The 14,799-nt window shown below is 59.8% G+C and overlaps 1 protein-coding gene across 1 annotated transcript; it reads left to right on the top strand.

Moving 5' to 3' along the window:
• Positions 1 to 8,863: 8,863 nt before the first annotated feature.
• LOC307197468 (RIMS-binding protein 3C-like) lies at positions 8,864 to 14,191 on the top strand (the record flags this gene model as incomplete). The annotated part of the gene is made up of 1 exon (XM_079943376.1): positions 8,864 to 14,191. The coding sequence occupies exon 1, from the start codon at positions 9,047 to 9,049 to the stop codon at positions 14,189 to 14,191; it is 5,145 nt and encodes a 1,714-aa protein (XP_079799502.1). The 5' UTR covers positions 8,864 to 9,046.
• Between the last annotated feature and the right edge of the window lie 608 nt (positions 14,192 to 14,799).

Here is a 14,799-nt window from a genome sequence, read left to right as displayed (position 1 = left end):
TGTGCGGGCGCGGTGCGGGCACAGCGCCGGCGGCCTGGGAGCGCCGGGGCGCAGGGACCGGCGGGGACCCTGCCTTTGCGGGGTGCCCAGTGCGGTGGCACTGGGAAACAGAGCCCGACACACAGTAGGTGCACAGTGATGCTGCGGGAGATGGGGTAAGGGGCAGGATTATTTCAGGCACCAATCAGCGCCGAGGTGATGGGAATGTGACTGTGGGAACCTGCTTCTCATGGGCCGGGGTGGGGGGGGAGTCAGGGAGTCTCACTGGGGAAATAGTGTAATTATAGCCAACACTCACCACGAACAGCCCCATTTCACAGGAAACAGAAGCATAGTGGAGGCCGAGGGTTTGCCCAAGGTCATGCAACCCGCAAGGAGCAGAGCCCAATTCTGTTCCAGACGGGGCTGCTGGCTCCACAGCCACCACTGGGACCTGTGAAGGGTGGGGAGGAGCAGCTCTGAGGACAGAAGGGCAAGCCCATGGTCAGATGCATGTGTATAAGGAGAAGACTCTGGTTGGAGAATGGAGGATGAGGTAAGTAGGGGGTAAGAAGGGGAGCAGGGCCACGTACAAGCTGTTTGTGGCCATCCAGGCAAAGAGGTGATGGTGGTTTGGACCTCGGTGGCAGTGCAGGCAAAGTGGAGGGTGCAGCTTCAGATCATTCAGGCCTTGTGAAGGAATTTTTCTCCATTCTGAGAGCAGTTGGTTTCCCACTAGAAGACAGAGGAAAAGAGCACTGGAGATGGATAGCCTGGAATAGAGCCGGCCTCCCACCCAGAGACCTGAGAGCCCAGGCTTAACACGGGGAGAGAGTGGGGAAGAAACTAGATGATAAGCCTCATGCAATGAGGACCCTGCCTGTCCTTTATCTCCCCCCAGGGCTGGCACACAGTGGGTGCTCCTAAACATTTGGCAAATGTGGGACTTCCCTGGCGGTCCAGTGGTTAAGACTTCCCCTTTCCACTGCAGGGGGCACGGGTTCGATCCCTGGTTGGGGAACTAAGATCCCGCATGCTGCACAGCGTGGCCAAAAACAAAAAACAAGGGACTTCCCTGGTGGCACAGTGGTTAGGACTCCACGCTCCCAATGCAGGGGACCCGGGTTCGATCCATGGTGAGGGAACTAGATCCCACATGCATGCCACAACTAAGGGTTCACATGCCACAACTAAGGAGCCCGCATGCTGCAACTAAGACCTGGCGCAACCAAATAAATAAAAAAAAACAACAAGACACATTTGGCAAATGTATGAGGGACTCCATCAGTTACTCCTTAGAGCTGCAGGGGACCTGGGAGCCTGGCCTGGGAAATGACTTTATGGTCCTCCTGTGCACTGGGCCTGGTGCTTAGTGGGCCCAGGTCAATGAAAGAACACAGTTCTATTGGGAACTGCTTCCTCAGAGGGAAGGGGACCCTGCCCTGAAGAAATCCCAAGCCAGCTGAGGAAGTGCAGTGCATACCCTTCACCTTGATGTGCTAAACCAGGAATAGAGGGGTGGGATTGGAAGAGGCCGAGTGCCAAGAACTAACCTTTGCTGCAGCATCTCCTGTATCCTCACCCCCATGGCAAGATGGCTCCCTGGCACCCACTTTGCAAGTGAGCACAGGCCCTGGAAAGCAGAAGGCCATAAACAAGCACACAGTCCCGGTGGGAAAGCTGCCTGGACTTTGGGACCCTTCTCTGGGTCTTAAACCTTCATTGTTCCGCATAGCAGTCCTGGCTTCTGGTCACACCAGCTCCCCTTCACTCAGCCATCCTGTTCATCCAGACCTGACCTTTCTGTGCTACCTCTCCGAGCCTCCCATCAAGAGTGACCTCTTCGGGACTTCCCTGGTGGCGCAGTGGTTAAGAATCCGCCTGTCAGTGCAGGGGACACGGGTTTGAGACCTGATCCAGGAAGATTCCACATGCCGCAGAGCAACTAAGCCCATGTGCCACAACTACTGAAGCCCGGGCGCCTAGAAGCTGTGCTCCTCAACAAGAGAAGCCACCACAATGAGAAGCCCATGCACTGTAACGAAGAGTAGCCCCTGCTCACCACAGCTAGAGAAAGCCCACACGCAACAATGAAGATCCAATGCAGCCAAAATTATAATTAATTAGTTAATTAATTAAAAAAAAAAAAGAGTGACCTCTTCCTCCTCTCCCTCCTCCTTCTGGGTTCCAGGCCCTTCTGCTCAAACTCACCACCTGCTGCTCCTTTCTCCAGTCAGCACATGTCCTGGGTGCTCACCTCTAGGTTCAGGGAGGAGATACAGGTCCCTGCCCTCAAGGGGCTTGTTACACCCCGGGGAGGCACCAAGGAAAATGACAGAGGTGTGAGGGTTTGTTGAGGCACTCAGGCTCAGACAGGGGCCCTTCAGAGGACAGGGGAAGGGCCAGGAATGGGAGGAGGCATTGCAGCAAGAAGGAAGTGCCTCTGGCAAGGCAGGGACTTGGCAACGGTATTCACACTCCATAGGGCCGAAGGGGTGTCCGGCCCTGGGCCGGACATTTACACCCTCCACTGAGCTCATCGGCACCACAGGGCCATGCGCTTAGATGTTCTGTCTCACAGGAGAGGAAGCTGAGACTCTGAGAGAAGTAGCTTGCCCTACCTCACCCAGCTGGGAAGAGGGCTCCAGGAGTAGACCCGAATGTGGTCCATGTGGTGAGGCTCTGCCTTGACCTCCCTCTGCTGGCCCAAACCCCCGAGTCCCGCATCCCTACCTGCCCACAGCCTGTGCCCTGGCCTCTGCCCACGCTGCCCCCACTGCCCAAGATGCCTTTGTCCTTCCCTCCCTCACTTGTCCCTCTGCAAGTGCCAGTCAGGCCTCAGCACATGACTTGCCACCCTGCTTGGGGAACTTGATGGCCTGCAGTGTGCTGGGTCCTGCCGGTGCTGACTCACAAGCCTTTCTTTGACGCTCCCAACCGTCCTCTGTGGTCAGAACTGTTACCAGCCCCATTGAGAGGAAGAAACTGAGGCTCAAGGGGTCAATCAAGCTTTTCTCAGCCCCCTGGCCATCTAAGGGTCCAGTCCAAGTCCGCTCCTGGACTGTGTGGGGTAAAGTAAGGGCTGGGAGACTCAGCCAACCCAAAGGGCTCCCTCTTTCCCTCCTTCCCTGCTATGCCCCCCTACTCTCCCTCCTTCCTTCCATCCTTCCATCCTTCCTTCCTCCCTTCTTTCACAAACCCCATTGGAGGATTTCTGTTTAGTGAATGAAGAAATTAACATGGCACCTGCCCCCCACCCTCTGCCCAGACCAGACTGGGTGCTCAGCCAGACTGGGTGCCCTTTGATGAAGGAAAGACCGTCCCCTGACCTAGAGCAATGGCCAAATAACTGGACAAAAAGTCTTGCCACTAGTGTCAGTGGGAGATGGACAAGGCCTCGAGCTTCAGGCTATGGAGAGAGAAGGGTGGTTGGAATAGGCCCAGAGCGGAGAGGAATGCAGATGAAGAAGACGAAGGATGGCTCTCTCCTGGCAACAGCGGGCAGCTGCAAGTCAAGACGCTGCTGGCAGCCCCGCGGGGTCCTCAGGAGGCAGCAGCTTGGGGATTACGATGGCACCCGGGTGGCCAGAGCCCATGGACAGGCTCTGACGGCACCAGTTCAGAGCTCAGACTTGGGTCGCACGGGCCAAGGCAGTTTCCTCCTCTGAACAGGACAGTGCCAGCCTCCCCAGCTGTGGCGGGACCTCAGGCGTCAGGCCTGTCATGTGCGGGGTGGGGGGGCCTGGCCACCCACGGGGGCACATGTGTGGGGAGGCTGAGGCTGCCAGGTGAGAGGCCAGCCCAGCAGGCCAGGGAGCCCCAGCCGGAGAGCTGGAAGCCGGCAAACGCTGTCCCTGCCTGCCCGGGAGGGCGTGGACTGGCCAGAGCAGGCAGCAGGGCCCAGGAGTGGAGGCAGAGAATATATCCATCCAGGAGGGCTGGTGCTGGGGGTGCCAGGCCTCTCACAACCTGGAGCAGGAAGCTCTGGGTGGGCTGCGGCTGAGTGACCCTTCCCTTCTGAGCCCCAGTCCCTCCTCAGGCACACAAGGACCATGACAGACTGAGAGGGGCCGGGAGCTTGGCAGGTCTCTCTGCCCGACATCCAGTCTCAGCTCTGGGCAGCCCTTGCTCTCCTGCCTCAGCTCAGCTGGGGTCTTCTCCCTGTTAGCACCACCCTCAGCCCCCAGCACTGGTCCACACTCCGAGTTCACTACGTCCCTTTGCCATATTTGTGTTTAATGCCTGTGTCTGCCCTTGGACTGTAAACTCCACGAAGACGGAGGCCACACCTGGTCAGCCTGCCTCCGTATTTAGTCGCGTATTCACTGAGCGTGGACCATGTACTGGCCACTGTTCTAGACGCTGAGGAGGTATCAGAGAACAGACAGAAAACACATTGATGACTCACACATAAGAGAAGTGGGCTGGAAAGCTGGGGCTATTGTGGCCACAGAGGTTGGGGGCTTAAAACTCTCCAGGGGGCTCTCAGGATGGAGCCCAGGGCCCTCACCAAGGCCTCAAGCTCTGCAAAACGCGGGGCGTGGGTGGCAAAGGAGGGATGCGGATCAGCATCCCAGGACCCCACACGACCCAGAGGTCACACATGGAGCACAGGGCTGGTGATGTGGGGCGAAGCCAGACGTGAGGGGCACGTGCCCCCTCTCAGGATCAGTGGAATCATGGGGTGTTGGGGCAGTGGTGTCTGTGCCCATAATAGACAGGAGTGTCTCTAACCCAGAGGTTCTCAAACTTGTTGCCAGCAGCACACCTTCTTTTTTTTTTTTTTTTGGCTGCGCCATGAGGCTTGTGGGATCTTAGTTCTCCGACCAGAGCTGGAATGCGTGCCCCCTGCAGTGGCAGCACTGCTGAGTCCTAACCACTGGAACGCCAGGGAATTCCCAGCATACCTCTTTAAACGCTATTAAAAAACACTATTCAACCAAAGTCCTCCTTAGAACCTGACAAATGACACGAATTAGTGGCCATGTCCTGTAGGGGCAGTGTCTCCCCTTCAGCTCTGGCATATCCTTCCCACCCCTACAGTATCTTCCAGGAGCCCCGGACTCTAAAGGAGCCCAGTTTGAAAACTACCCATATAATCTATCCCATTCATGTTTTAGGGAAGAAAGCTGAGACCAGAGAAAGCAGTCAAGTTCCCCAAGCTCAGAGTCCATGGGGGTGGCAGGCAGGTCACTGGACAATCAGTGCACAACGTGACAAGTGTGGGATGGCAGGAGCCGGGTACCAGGGCAGCACAGTTTGCTCATGCACTCAACCACATTCCAGATGCCTCTGATGGGCCTTTGATGGCACTGTGGGGCTCCCAGGGACTCAGGCTGGGGTCCGCCTCCTCAGTTGCAGCCTGCCCTCCTGCCCTGACTGTTGGCAGCCCTGCTTGGGGCTGCAGCAGGACATCCAGGCTGTGGCGCCCCACCCAGTGCCCTGAGGCGACCGTCCAGCTTTGCCACAGCTGCCCACGTGCCCTGGCAAGCCACCTGCTCCCGCTGAACCTCGGGGCCTCGGCCTCTGTCAAACAGAGCAGTGCTGAGGGTCCCGTGAAGACATGCTCCCCGTGGCTCCACGACCACCTGGACTGTCCCTGTGTCTAACCTCCCCCCTCCCTCCCATCCACCTCTCCTCTCACAGAGAACATCTGGAACCAAAATTCCCTGTGTTCTTGCCACTTGCCACTGCCCAGTGGCATCTCCCATGGCACATCAGGGTTCAAGGGAACCTAGTTTGAAAAACTTGAGTATTAGGAGTTCCCTGGAGGCTTAGTGGTTAGGACTCCATGCTTTCACTGCCCAGGGCCTGGGTTCAATCCCTGGTCAGGAAACTGAGATCCCACAAGCCTCACAGTGTGGCCCCAAAAAAGAAAACAAAACAAAAAACAACAACAACAAAAAAGAAAAACATGAGTACAACAAAAAGGGTGGAGCCCATAGAGCCAAGTGCTGAATGAACACAGAAAGTGCTTCTCTGAGCCTCGGTTTTCCCACCTGCGAGATGGGTTCAAGGTCATCTACCTGCCTACCTGGAGAAAGTACTGTGTAAGTGAGAGGGCCGTGTGTCTGTCCTGCCCCAGGAGCAACCCAGGAAGGTCAGTCACAGAAGAGAGGCTGGGGGGGGGGGGGAATTCACTCCGAGTGTCCGGTGGGTGGCTCGTGATTAGACAGCCATCCTCAGAGCAGCAGAGCCCAAGCTGTGAGAGGGCCCAGGTGCCACCGGGCCAGGTTGGCACCATACCCTGAGAAGCAGAGGTGTTGCTAATGGGATCACAGCATTAAAGACTGGATGCAAATGGCCGGGTACCAGATGTCCATCCGCATTTCCCAGGAGCTATGTGGTACCACAGCAGGAAGGGCAGGGAAGAGCCGGACTTAAGTAGGGGTCCCAAGCTCCCAACCACACAGGTGGCCAGGCTAAGGGAAGCTCTGTGTGTGTGCAGGCACGCGCATATTCCACAGCTTACGATCCTGCCAACACCTCTCCTGAGAACTGAGCCTCACTCCCGGCCAGCCTGATGCCTCTGCCCAAGGCCCCAGTGGGCAGCCTTGAACCTGGGGTCCTCACCCTTGCTGCCCAGTGCCAGGCAGGCAGGCAGGGCGTGAAGGGCACATCCTCACCTGGCCACCTGGCCTGTCTGCCTCCCCCATTCAGGTACCACCTTTCTGGGGAGGGACTTTCTTACCCCTCCTCTGAGCCCACTCTGGGCAGAGACACACCTGTGTATTAGACATATCCCTGCTCCAAAAGGAGAGGCACCATGTGGTGTGATCTGAGCTGCAGAGTCCTGGGTCGCCCCAGCCCAGCCTGGAGAGTCAGGGAAGGCTTCCTGGAGGAGGAACTGCTAAGCAGAGGCCAAAGGATAAGATAAGGTTAGTAATAAGTGAGTGGACAAAACCAGGTTGTGTGGAACCCACTAATCAGCCTGTCACCTTGAGCAGAACTCTTAACCCACTGCGGCTTGGGACTTCTCATCTGTGAAATGGGTGGTTTGAATACTGTATGGCAGGGAATTCTCTGGAGGTATAGTGGCTAGGACGCCACACTTTCACTGCCGAGGGCACAGGTTCAATCCCTGATTGGGGAACTAAGATCCCACAAGCCTCATGGTGGTATGGCAAATAAATAAATAAATAAATACCGAATGGCAAGCATTAGCATGGAGCATGGCACATGTTACCTTTGTGTCGGGCCAGGTTGGCATCCCAGCAGGGGAAACAACGCATGCAAAGGCCCAGAGGCCTTTGAGCCAGGGGAATTCTTCAGACTCCTGGAAGAAGCTTGTGAAGGTCCAGGCCAAGCCCTAGATGGGGAGATAGGAACTTGCACAGACCTCAGTGCAGCACCTACTATACACCCAGCGCTCGGCCAACAGAGCCCTGGTGTGCCTCCAACCCTGGGAGGCTGGTGCTACCAATATACACATTGTGAAGAGGCTGAGAGGTGAAGTCATCAGTGGTCCCTCAGCCAAAAAGTGGCAAAGCCTGGATGGATGCCCCAGACTCTGAGGCTTCCCACCTGCCCTGAGGTATATGGAGTGAGTCCCAGGGAACTCAGAGAGTACCTGGGCTGCCTCCACCATGGAGGCCCTGCCTGACTTCAGCCAAATTCCTACCTTGCAGACCTCAGTTTCCTTAGCTGTGAAAGAGGGACTAGAATTAAAATCAGTGAGCTGCTAGAGAGTCTTGCTCTGGGCACTGTATACTCTTACCTCCTTGAAACCTCACAGAGGAAATGGATGCTCAGAGAGGTCAGGAAACTCTGGGAGGTCACACAGCAAGGGAGGGAGCTGCATTATTAGCCCATTTTACAGATGAGAACATGGGAGCAGCTCGAAAAGCTTAAGGACTATTTGCTTCCAAAGTCCCACCAGCCCTAACCATCTGACACACTGCCCCTTGGAAAGCCATGGAAAGTTCTCTGGCCTTGCTGTATCCAGGGAGGTGGTGTGGGGACCCAGCAGGACCCATACAGGCCTTTGGCTTTACTTTTTGGGAAAGCAGGTAGCCCCGGGCACTCCTGAGTCTGACCAAAGGGCAGGTTGGGCCCTCATGGTGGCCCCATCCTTCACCTCCCTCCCTGCCTCTCCAACTGGCCGTCCCAGTCTCTGGGTTCCACTTGACCCTCTTATCCTTCTGCAGATATGAAATGTAAGGCTCCCCACTGAGAGAAAGACTGGGTAGGGGTCCTCCCACCTGCGACCCTGAGATTGACCAGATGGCATCAGAGTGCCCATGGAATCTGGAGGTATAATTTTGCAGGTTTGAATTCCAACTTAGCTACTTCTGGGCCATGTGACTGTGGGGAGGCCCTTATCTCTCTGAGCGTCCTTGCGGGATGACTGTGAAAATGAACCAAGTAATCACAGGCCAGGGCTATGGTCCTCGAAGGAACACTTGTCCCCTGTCTCGGCTGGCACCATGCCCAGGTCATGGACTTGAGACTTCTCTGTAAAATGGGTATAGGAGGTTTAAACAGTCCTTGGAAGGGGTCCTTGGATGGGTAGGCACAGTGGAGATGCAGGAGCCAGATGCCCCCTCCTCTGGGTGAGCCCAGGGCACACCCCCAAGTTTGGGCATATCCTGTTGCAGTTTCCAGCCACCACACCACCTGAATCCATTGGTGATCTTGAGCCAAACACTGAGCCCCCTTTCTCTATGCCCAGAGAAGCAGCTCAGGCTTCCCACGGGTTCCTTGGCCTGAAAGGGATTGTCCAGTGCCTGGAAGAGGGCCGGGGTGGGTCGTAAGAGATATAGTGCCAGGATCAGGGAGAGGCCTGGGGCCAGCGAGACTCGTGGGCATCCTGGGAAGGACAGGAGCTGTGTCTAGCCTGGGTGTCTAGAGCCCAGCGCCAACATAGGCAGCCGGGAGAGGAGCACGGGGTAGCCGCACCCACTGCAGAGGGTGGGAGAACGCGCCCAGAGGCGGAAGGGGCGCGCGGGAACCCTCAGGGACCCCGGAAGGGGCGCGCGGGACGGTTGACCGCGGCCAGGGCAGCGGCCGTTGGCGAGCGGCGGCCTGGGCCAAGAGAGGTCAGGCGTCTTGCCCGGCCGCGACCACCATGACCAAGGACTCGCCCAGCCCTTCTGGCGGCGGCCGCGTGACACCCAAGAAGCCGGCTACTCCGGGCCCGGCGGCGGCGGCGCTGGAGGAGCAGAGGCGTGAGCTGGAGAAGCTGCGGGCCGAGCTGGAGAAGCTGCGGGCCGAGCTGGAGGCGGAGCGGGCGCGCGGGCGGGAGGAGCGGCGGCGCTTCGCTGCCCAAGCGCGGCAGCAGCGGGAGGAGGCCGAGCAGGAACGGCAACAGCTGGTTGATCACCTGCGCTCCAAGTGGGAGGCGCAGCGCAGCCGGGAGCTGCGGCAGCTGCAGGAGGAGGTGCTGCGGGAGCGCGAAGCCGAGATCCGGCAGCTGCTGCGCTGGAAGGAGGCCGAGATGAGACAGCTGCAGCAGCTGCTGCACCGCGAGCGCGATGGCGTGGTGCGCGAGGCCCGGGAGCTGCAGCGCCAGCTGGCAGAGGAGCTGATGAACCGCGGCTACTGCGGCCGTGCGGGGGCGCCCGAAGAGGCCGCAGCGCAGTGCCGCTGTCGCCTGCAGGAAGTGCTGGCGCAGCTCCGCTGGGAAACGAACGGAGAGCAGGCCTCGCGCATCCGCCACCTGCAGGCGGCACTCGACGTGGAGCGCCAGCTCTTCCTCAAGTACATTCTGGAACACTTCCGCTGGCACCCCGCCTTGTCCGGCACCCCCGACCCCCAGGCCGCGCATTCTTCAGAAGAGCGACCTCCTGAGGCCGCCGCCAAGTCCTCATGTCGACTAGAACCCCTTGACGGCCTGAGCGCGGGCGCCCGCGCGCGCTCCCGCTCCCTCGACCGGGTGCCCGCGGCGTGCTCCAACTCCCCGGACAGCGTGCTCCCCGCGCGCGCCAGCTCCCTCGATTCCTTGGCACCAGCGCGTTCCCTCTCGCTCGACAGCACCCTGAGTCGCCCCAAGGCCCCCGAATCCTCCTCTCCAGACGCCTCCATCCCGGGGTCCCTGAGCCCCCCGCCGCCACTATCGGAGCGCAGGAGACCTAGCGACCTGCGAGGAGGGGAAGAGTCCGGGAGTCAGCCCTGCGAAGCCCTGAACCCCCTGCCGCCGGGCCCGGACTACAGCGAGCTGCTGAAGCAGAACTTGGAGCTGTCCGAGGCGCTGCAGGTCCTGGCGCGCCGCTGCTCCGGCCTGCGCGAAGAGAACCTGCAGCTGCGGCGCGCGGGCTTCTCCGACAAGGCGGACAAGAAGGTGAAGCGGCTCAAGGTGAAGCATGCCGAGCTGACCGACCTCGCGCGGCGCCTGGAGGACCGGGCCCACAAGCTGCAGGAGACCAACCAGCGTGCTGTGAGCGCGCCTGTGCCCGGCGAGAGCCGCGCGGGCCTGGAGCTGTGCCAGGCCTTCGCCCGCCAGCGTGCGCGGGACTTGTCGGAGCAGGCTAGCGTGCTGCTGGACAAGGACAAGCAGATCGAAGAGCTGCGGCAGGAGTGCCACCTACTGCAGGCGCGCATCGCCTCGGGACTCAGCAGCGCCCCGCTCGCTGCGGGGGGCGCCGCCTGCGCCCAGTGGCTCAACGTCAGAGACCTGGACCGGCTGCAACGCGAGTCCCAGCGGGAGGTGCTGCGCCTGCAGAGGCAGTTGACCCTGCAGCAGGCCACCAGCAGCGCCCGGGCGGAGGCGGGCGGCCAGAGCGCGCCATGCGAGGAGGCGCGGAGCCAAGTACAGGCACTGGAGCGCGAGCTGAGCGCGCAGCGGCGAGAGTGCGCGGAGCTGGGCGCGCAGGCGGCGGCGGCGCGGCGACGCGGCGAGAAGGCCGAGGCGAGGCTGCAGGCGGCGCTCCGCGAAGGCGCCTGGCTGGCGAAGGAGAACGCGCGGCTGCAGGCCCAGGCCGACTGGATGGGAAAGGTGGCGGCCGAGAACAAAGACGTGCGCGGGCAGCTGGGCCTCGCGTGCCGGGAGCGCAACGCCGCCGGCTTGCTGGCGAGGCAGCTGTTGCAGCAGGCGGCACGAGGGCAGGACAGGCAGCAACAGCTGCTGCACGACCAGCAGAAGGCCCTGTGTGATCTCCAGACGGCCTGGGAGGAGATGCGGGCACTGCAGTGTCAGCCTGGTCACCCTCCCCAGGAACCCCGCGAGGCCCCGCCAGCCCCGGAGTCCCAAGTGAGAAGCAGTGGAAGAACCAAGTTGCAGCTAGGGCCTGAGGACCAAGCATCGTCTCAGCCTAGCAGAGCCAAACAGGAGAAGGAAGACTTCCTGCTGGAGAACCCAGTTGCCCTCGGGGAGGCAACCAGTGCCCCCAAAGTGCCAGACAGAGTCCCAAGCAGCCGACCTCTGGACTCCAGGCCCCAGGCCAAGAAAACCAGCTCCCAGGCCAAGAAAACCAGCTCCCAGTCGAACTCCTCCTCTGAGGTGGAGTCCATGTGGGCCCCTGTGCCATCCTGCCCTACTCTGGACGTGGACACAGCCAGCGAGGTGGAAGATCTGGAGCCCTATAGCGTGTCCTCAACCCTGGAAGTGGGGGGTTCGGAGGCCCCCACCACCCCCAAGCTCAAGATCTTTCTGGCTCGGTATAGCTACAACCCATTTGAAGGGCCCAACAAGCACCCCGAGAGCGAACTGCTGCTCACTGCTGGGGATTACGTGTATGTCTTTGGGGACATGGATGAGGACGGCTTCTACAAAGGGGAGCTTGAGGACGGCCGGCAGGGGCTGGTGCAGTCCAACCTGGTGGAGCAGATTTCAGATAGTGACATCCTGGGCTGCCTGCCCCATGAGTTCCCTGACCTTGGCCCCACTCGACTCCCGGCTGGGCAGGGCAAAGCTTCGAAGGAAGACACTGGTCACAGCTTAGTACCTGGGAAAGCCCAGGGGACTGTGGACAGGGAGCCACACGCGACAACGGTGAGGGTGGGCTCCAAGACCGAAGTGGCAATAGAAATCTCAGATGCCAAGATGGAAGATGGCTGGCTGGGCTCTCAGCAGAGCATGGGCAAGCGGGGCTTCTCCAGACCTCTTCTGGGGACCAACAGTGTCTTTTGTGTGGCCCCTACGCAACTTTACCTGAAGAGTGTTGCAGCCACGTCGGCCGAGATCACCTGGGTTGGCAGCAACCACCCCCACATGGTGTACCTGGATGACCTGGAGTGTGCCCTGACCCTAGCGGGCGTGAGCTGCTACACCTTCCACCACCTGCATCCTGGCACGAGGTACCAGGTGAGGGTGGAGGTGCACCCACCGTGGGACTCGCTGCCGGAGCGCTGGGAAACAATGTCCTCAACCATCACCTTCAACACACCCTTGGCGGGCCCCCCTGACCCTCCACTGGACGTGCTGGTGGAGTACCATGCCTCACCGGGCCTCCTGGTGGTCAGCTGGCTCCCCGTGACCATCGACTCAGCTGGGTCCTCCAACGGAGTCCAGGTCACCGGCTATGCTGTGTATGCCGATGGACTCAAGGTGGCAGAGGTGGCCGATGCCACCGCCGGGAGCATCCTGTTGGAATTTTCCCAGCTCCAGCTGCCACCGATGTGCCAGAATATCTCGGTGAGAACCATGTCCTTCTGTGGAGAATCCGTGGATTCAGTGCCGGCTCAGATCCCTCACAACTGCGTCACCTGTCTCCGATTGCCAGAGATGTCTCCCTTTAGCTGCACCTGTGGGGACCCGTCCACTGGCAGAATGACCTTCCCCATCTGCCCTCAGAGGCTGGTGCTGACTCCCCCGAGGGCCAAGGCCAGTCCTCACAGCCCCGGAAGCTGCGGGGAGCCCCAGGCCAAGTTTCTAGAAGCATTCCCTGAAGAACCCCCAAGGAGGCAGTCCCTGAAGCCCAGACTGAGTTCAGACGGAGAATTTCCAAGTGCAGGGTCAGACAGCCAAGCCCAGAGGCCCACAGAGGCCCGGGAGCTCTCCAGAAAGGACCAGCTCTTCCAGAAGAGTCCCCGGAACCACAGGCCACCTCTGCCCCAGGGCCAGTCTCGGGGGGAAGAGGACCAGTACCGGCACATGGGCACCAGCCAAAGCCCTGCTGCAGGAGTCATCTGTCGGTCCCCTGAGTGTGGACCCAGGAAAGAGCCGTGTCAGGAGAAGGCTGCCCTTGAGAAGGTCCTCAGACAAAAGCAAAATGCTCCAGCATTCACCCCTCCCCAGCTGGGCACCAGCCAGCGATACGTGTCTGACTTCTGTGACATTCTGCAGGAGGAGGCAGGGCGCTTCGGTCTATGGGGCAGAGAGGGGCGAGAGCAGAGGAAGGAGCTCAGGAGACAGAGCAGGCCAGGTCAGGCTCTGGGGGGCAAGAGAGAGGGCTGGTTCCAGGAGCCCAGCTTGGCACTGTGTCCCGCTCCATCCAGCAGGGTCATCAGGATGTCCAGGGGTGGCGACCCACCGCTGGGAACGAGGGTAGACCCTCCAGCCAAGCTCTTTGTGGCCCTCTCTGATTACATCCCCCTGGTGATGTCTGCCACCCCCGAGGCTGCAGAGGAGGAGCTGACCTTCCGGAAAGGGCAGTTGCTGAGAGTGTGGGGCCCTCAGGACACCCACGGCTTCTATCGTGGCGAACACGATGGGCAAGTGGGCAACATCCCCAGGCACCTGGTGGACAAGGTGGACACGGGCACGGAGTGGACTGGTGGGAGGTGGCATTTGCTGGGGCAAGGGTACCTGCCCTCCGTGGCCCACCTCGATGACTTTGGGGGGCTTGGAGGCCCCCAGGGCTCCTTCCCCCTGCCGCAGGGGAGCCCCAGAAGGCCCTCACTGTGGACTCCAAAGACCATGGTGGCGGCTCTGGACTATGACCCCAGGGATGGGCCGGCAGGGGGCCTGGTGAAGGGCAAGATGTCACTGAGGGTGGGGGATGTGGTCACTGTCTATGGGCCTGCGGATGACAAGGGATTCTACTATGGGGAGTCGGGTGGCCACAGAGGCCTGGTCTCAGTCCACCTGCTGGATCACATGTCCCTCCAGGGAGAACGAGTGCAGCTCCCCGCTCTAGCCACCTGCACCCCACATGCGGACCCACCACCAAGCCCTCCTCACTTTGTGTGCAGCGCCCGCTCCATGCACCAATGCTCGGAACACTCGGCCATCCCAGTCCTCCTGGCCTCGAGGCCAGCAGGGCTTAGGTCTGAATGGACCTGTTTCCAGAAGAAAGCAGAGCAAGTAGCCCCCGAGAGGCTGACAGGCTGGTAACCAGCAGGTTTTGGGAGAAGTGCCTTTTTCTGCTCCATCACCAGTACGCGTTTTCTTTAGGAGTTTAGCCTTACTCACCCATTGCCTTGTATGAAAGTCTCAAGAAAAGCCTGCTTCTTAAATAAAAAAAAAAGCCATCAGAATGTTATTTTTTCTATCTTTTGTTCAACTCCTCATTAAAATGTTCATAGAAGAAAAGAAAAAGGATGTTTTAGAAGTGAAAGCACAACCAAGGAACCAAGCCCGCCTCTCCTCCCTCTCTGCAGACATGTTTCCCTGGCTGGGGGTGGGGGGGAGGGTGCGAACCCTTTAGGGAGGCTCAGGTCAGCGTTGGCTGGCAGGGCTGTGGAGGGTCCAGCGAGGAGCCAGGGCTGAGAAGCAGGGCCCCACAAGGTGTCCCTGCAGGCAGACTGTGTCCCTGGGGTCAGCCCTTTGTGGAGGGTGGGGTCAGTGCATCCCAGCTGGGGGTCCCCCTCTGTATCTTTCCCCAGCGCTTCTCACTTCTGAGGGGCCTCCCTGGGAGGGCGTGTCCACATTCACAGAAGAGTCACTGAGACTCAGAGGGTCCCCTTGTCTCAGGTCACAGGGTTGCCGTGCTGCTTCCTCCC

The sequence above is a fragment of the Stenella coeruleoalba genome, assembly GCF_951394435.1.
Source record: "Stenella coeruleoalba genome assembly, chromosome: 14".
Taxonomy (NCBI): domain Eukaryota; kingdom Metazoa; phylum Chordata; class Mammalia; order Artiodactyla; family Delphinidae; genus Stenella; species Stenella coeruleoalba.
The sequence above is the reverse complement of the archived record's forward strand: the minus strand, read 5'-3'. Positions and strand labels throughout refer to the sequence as shown.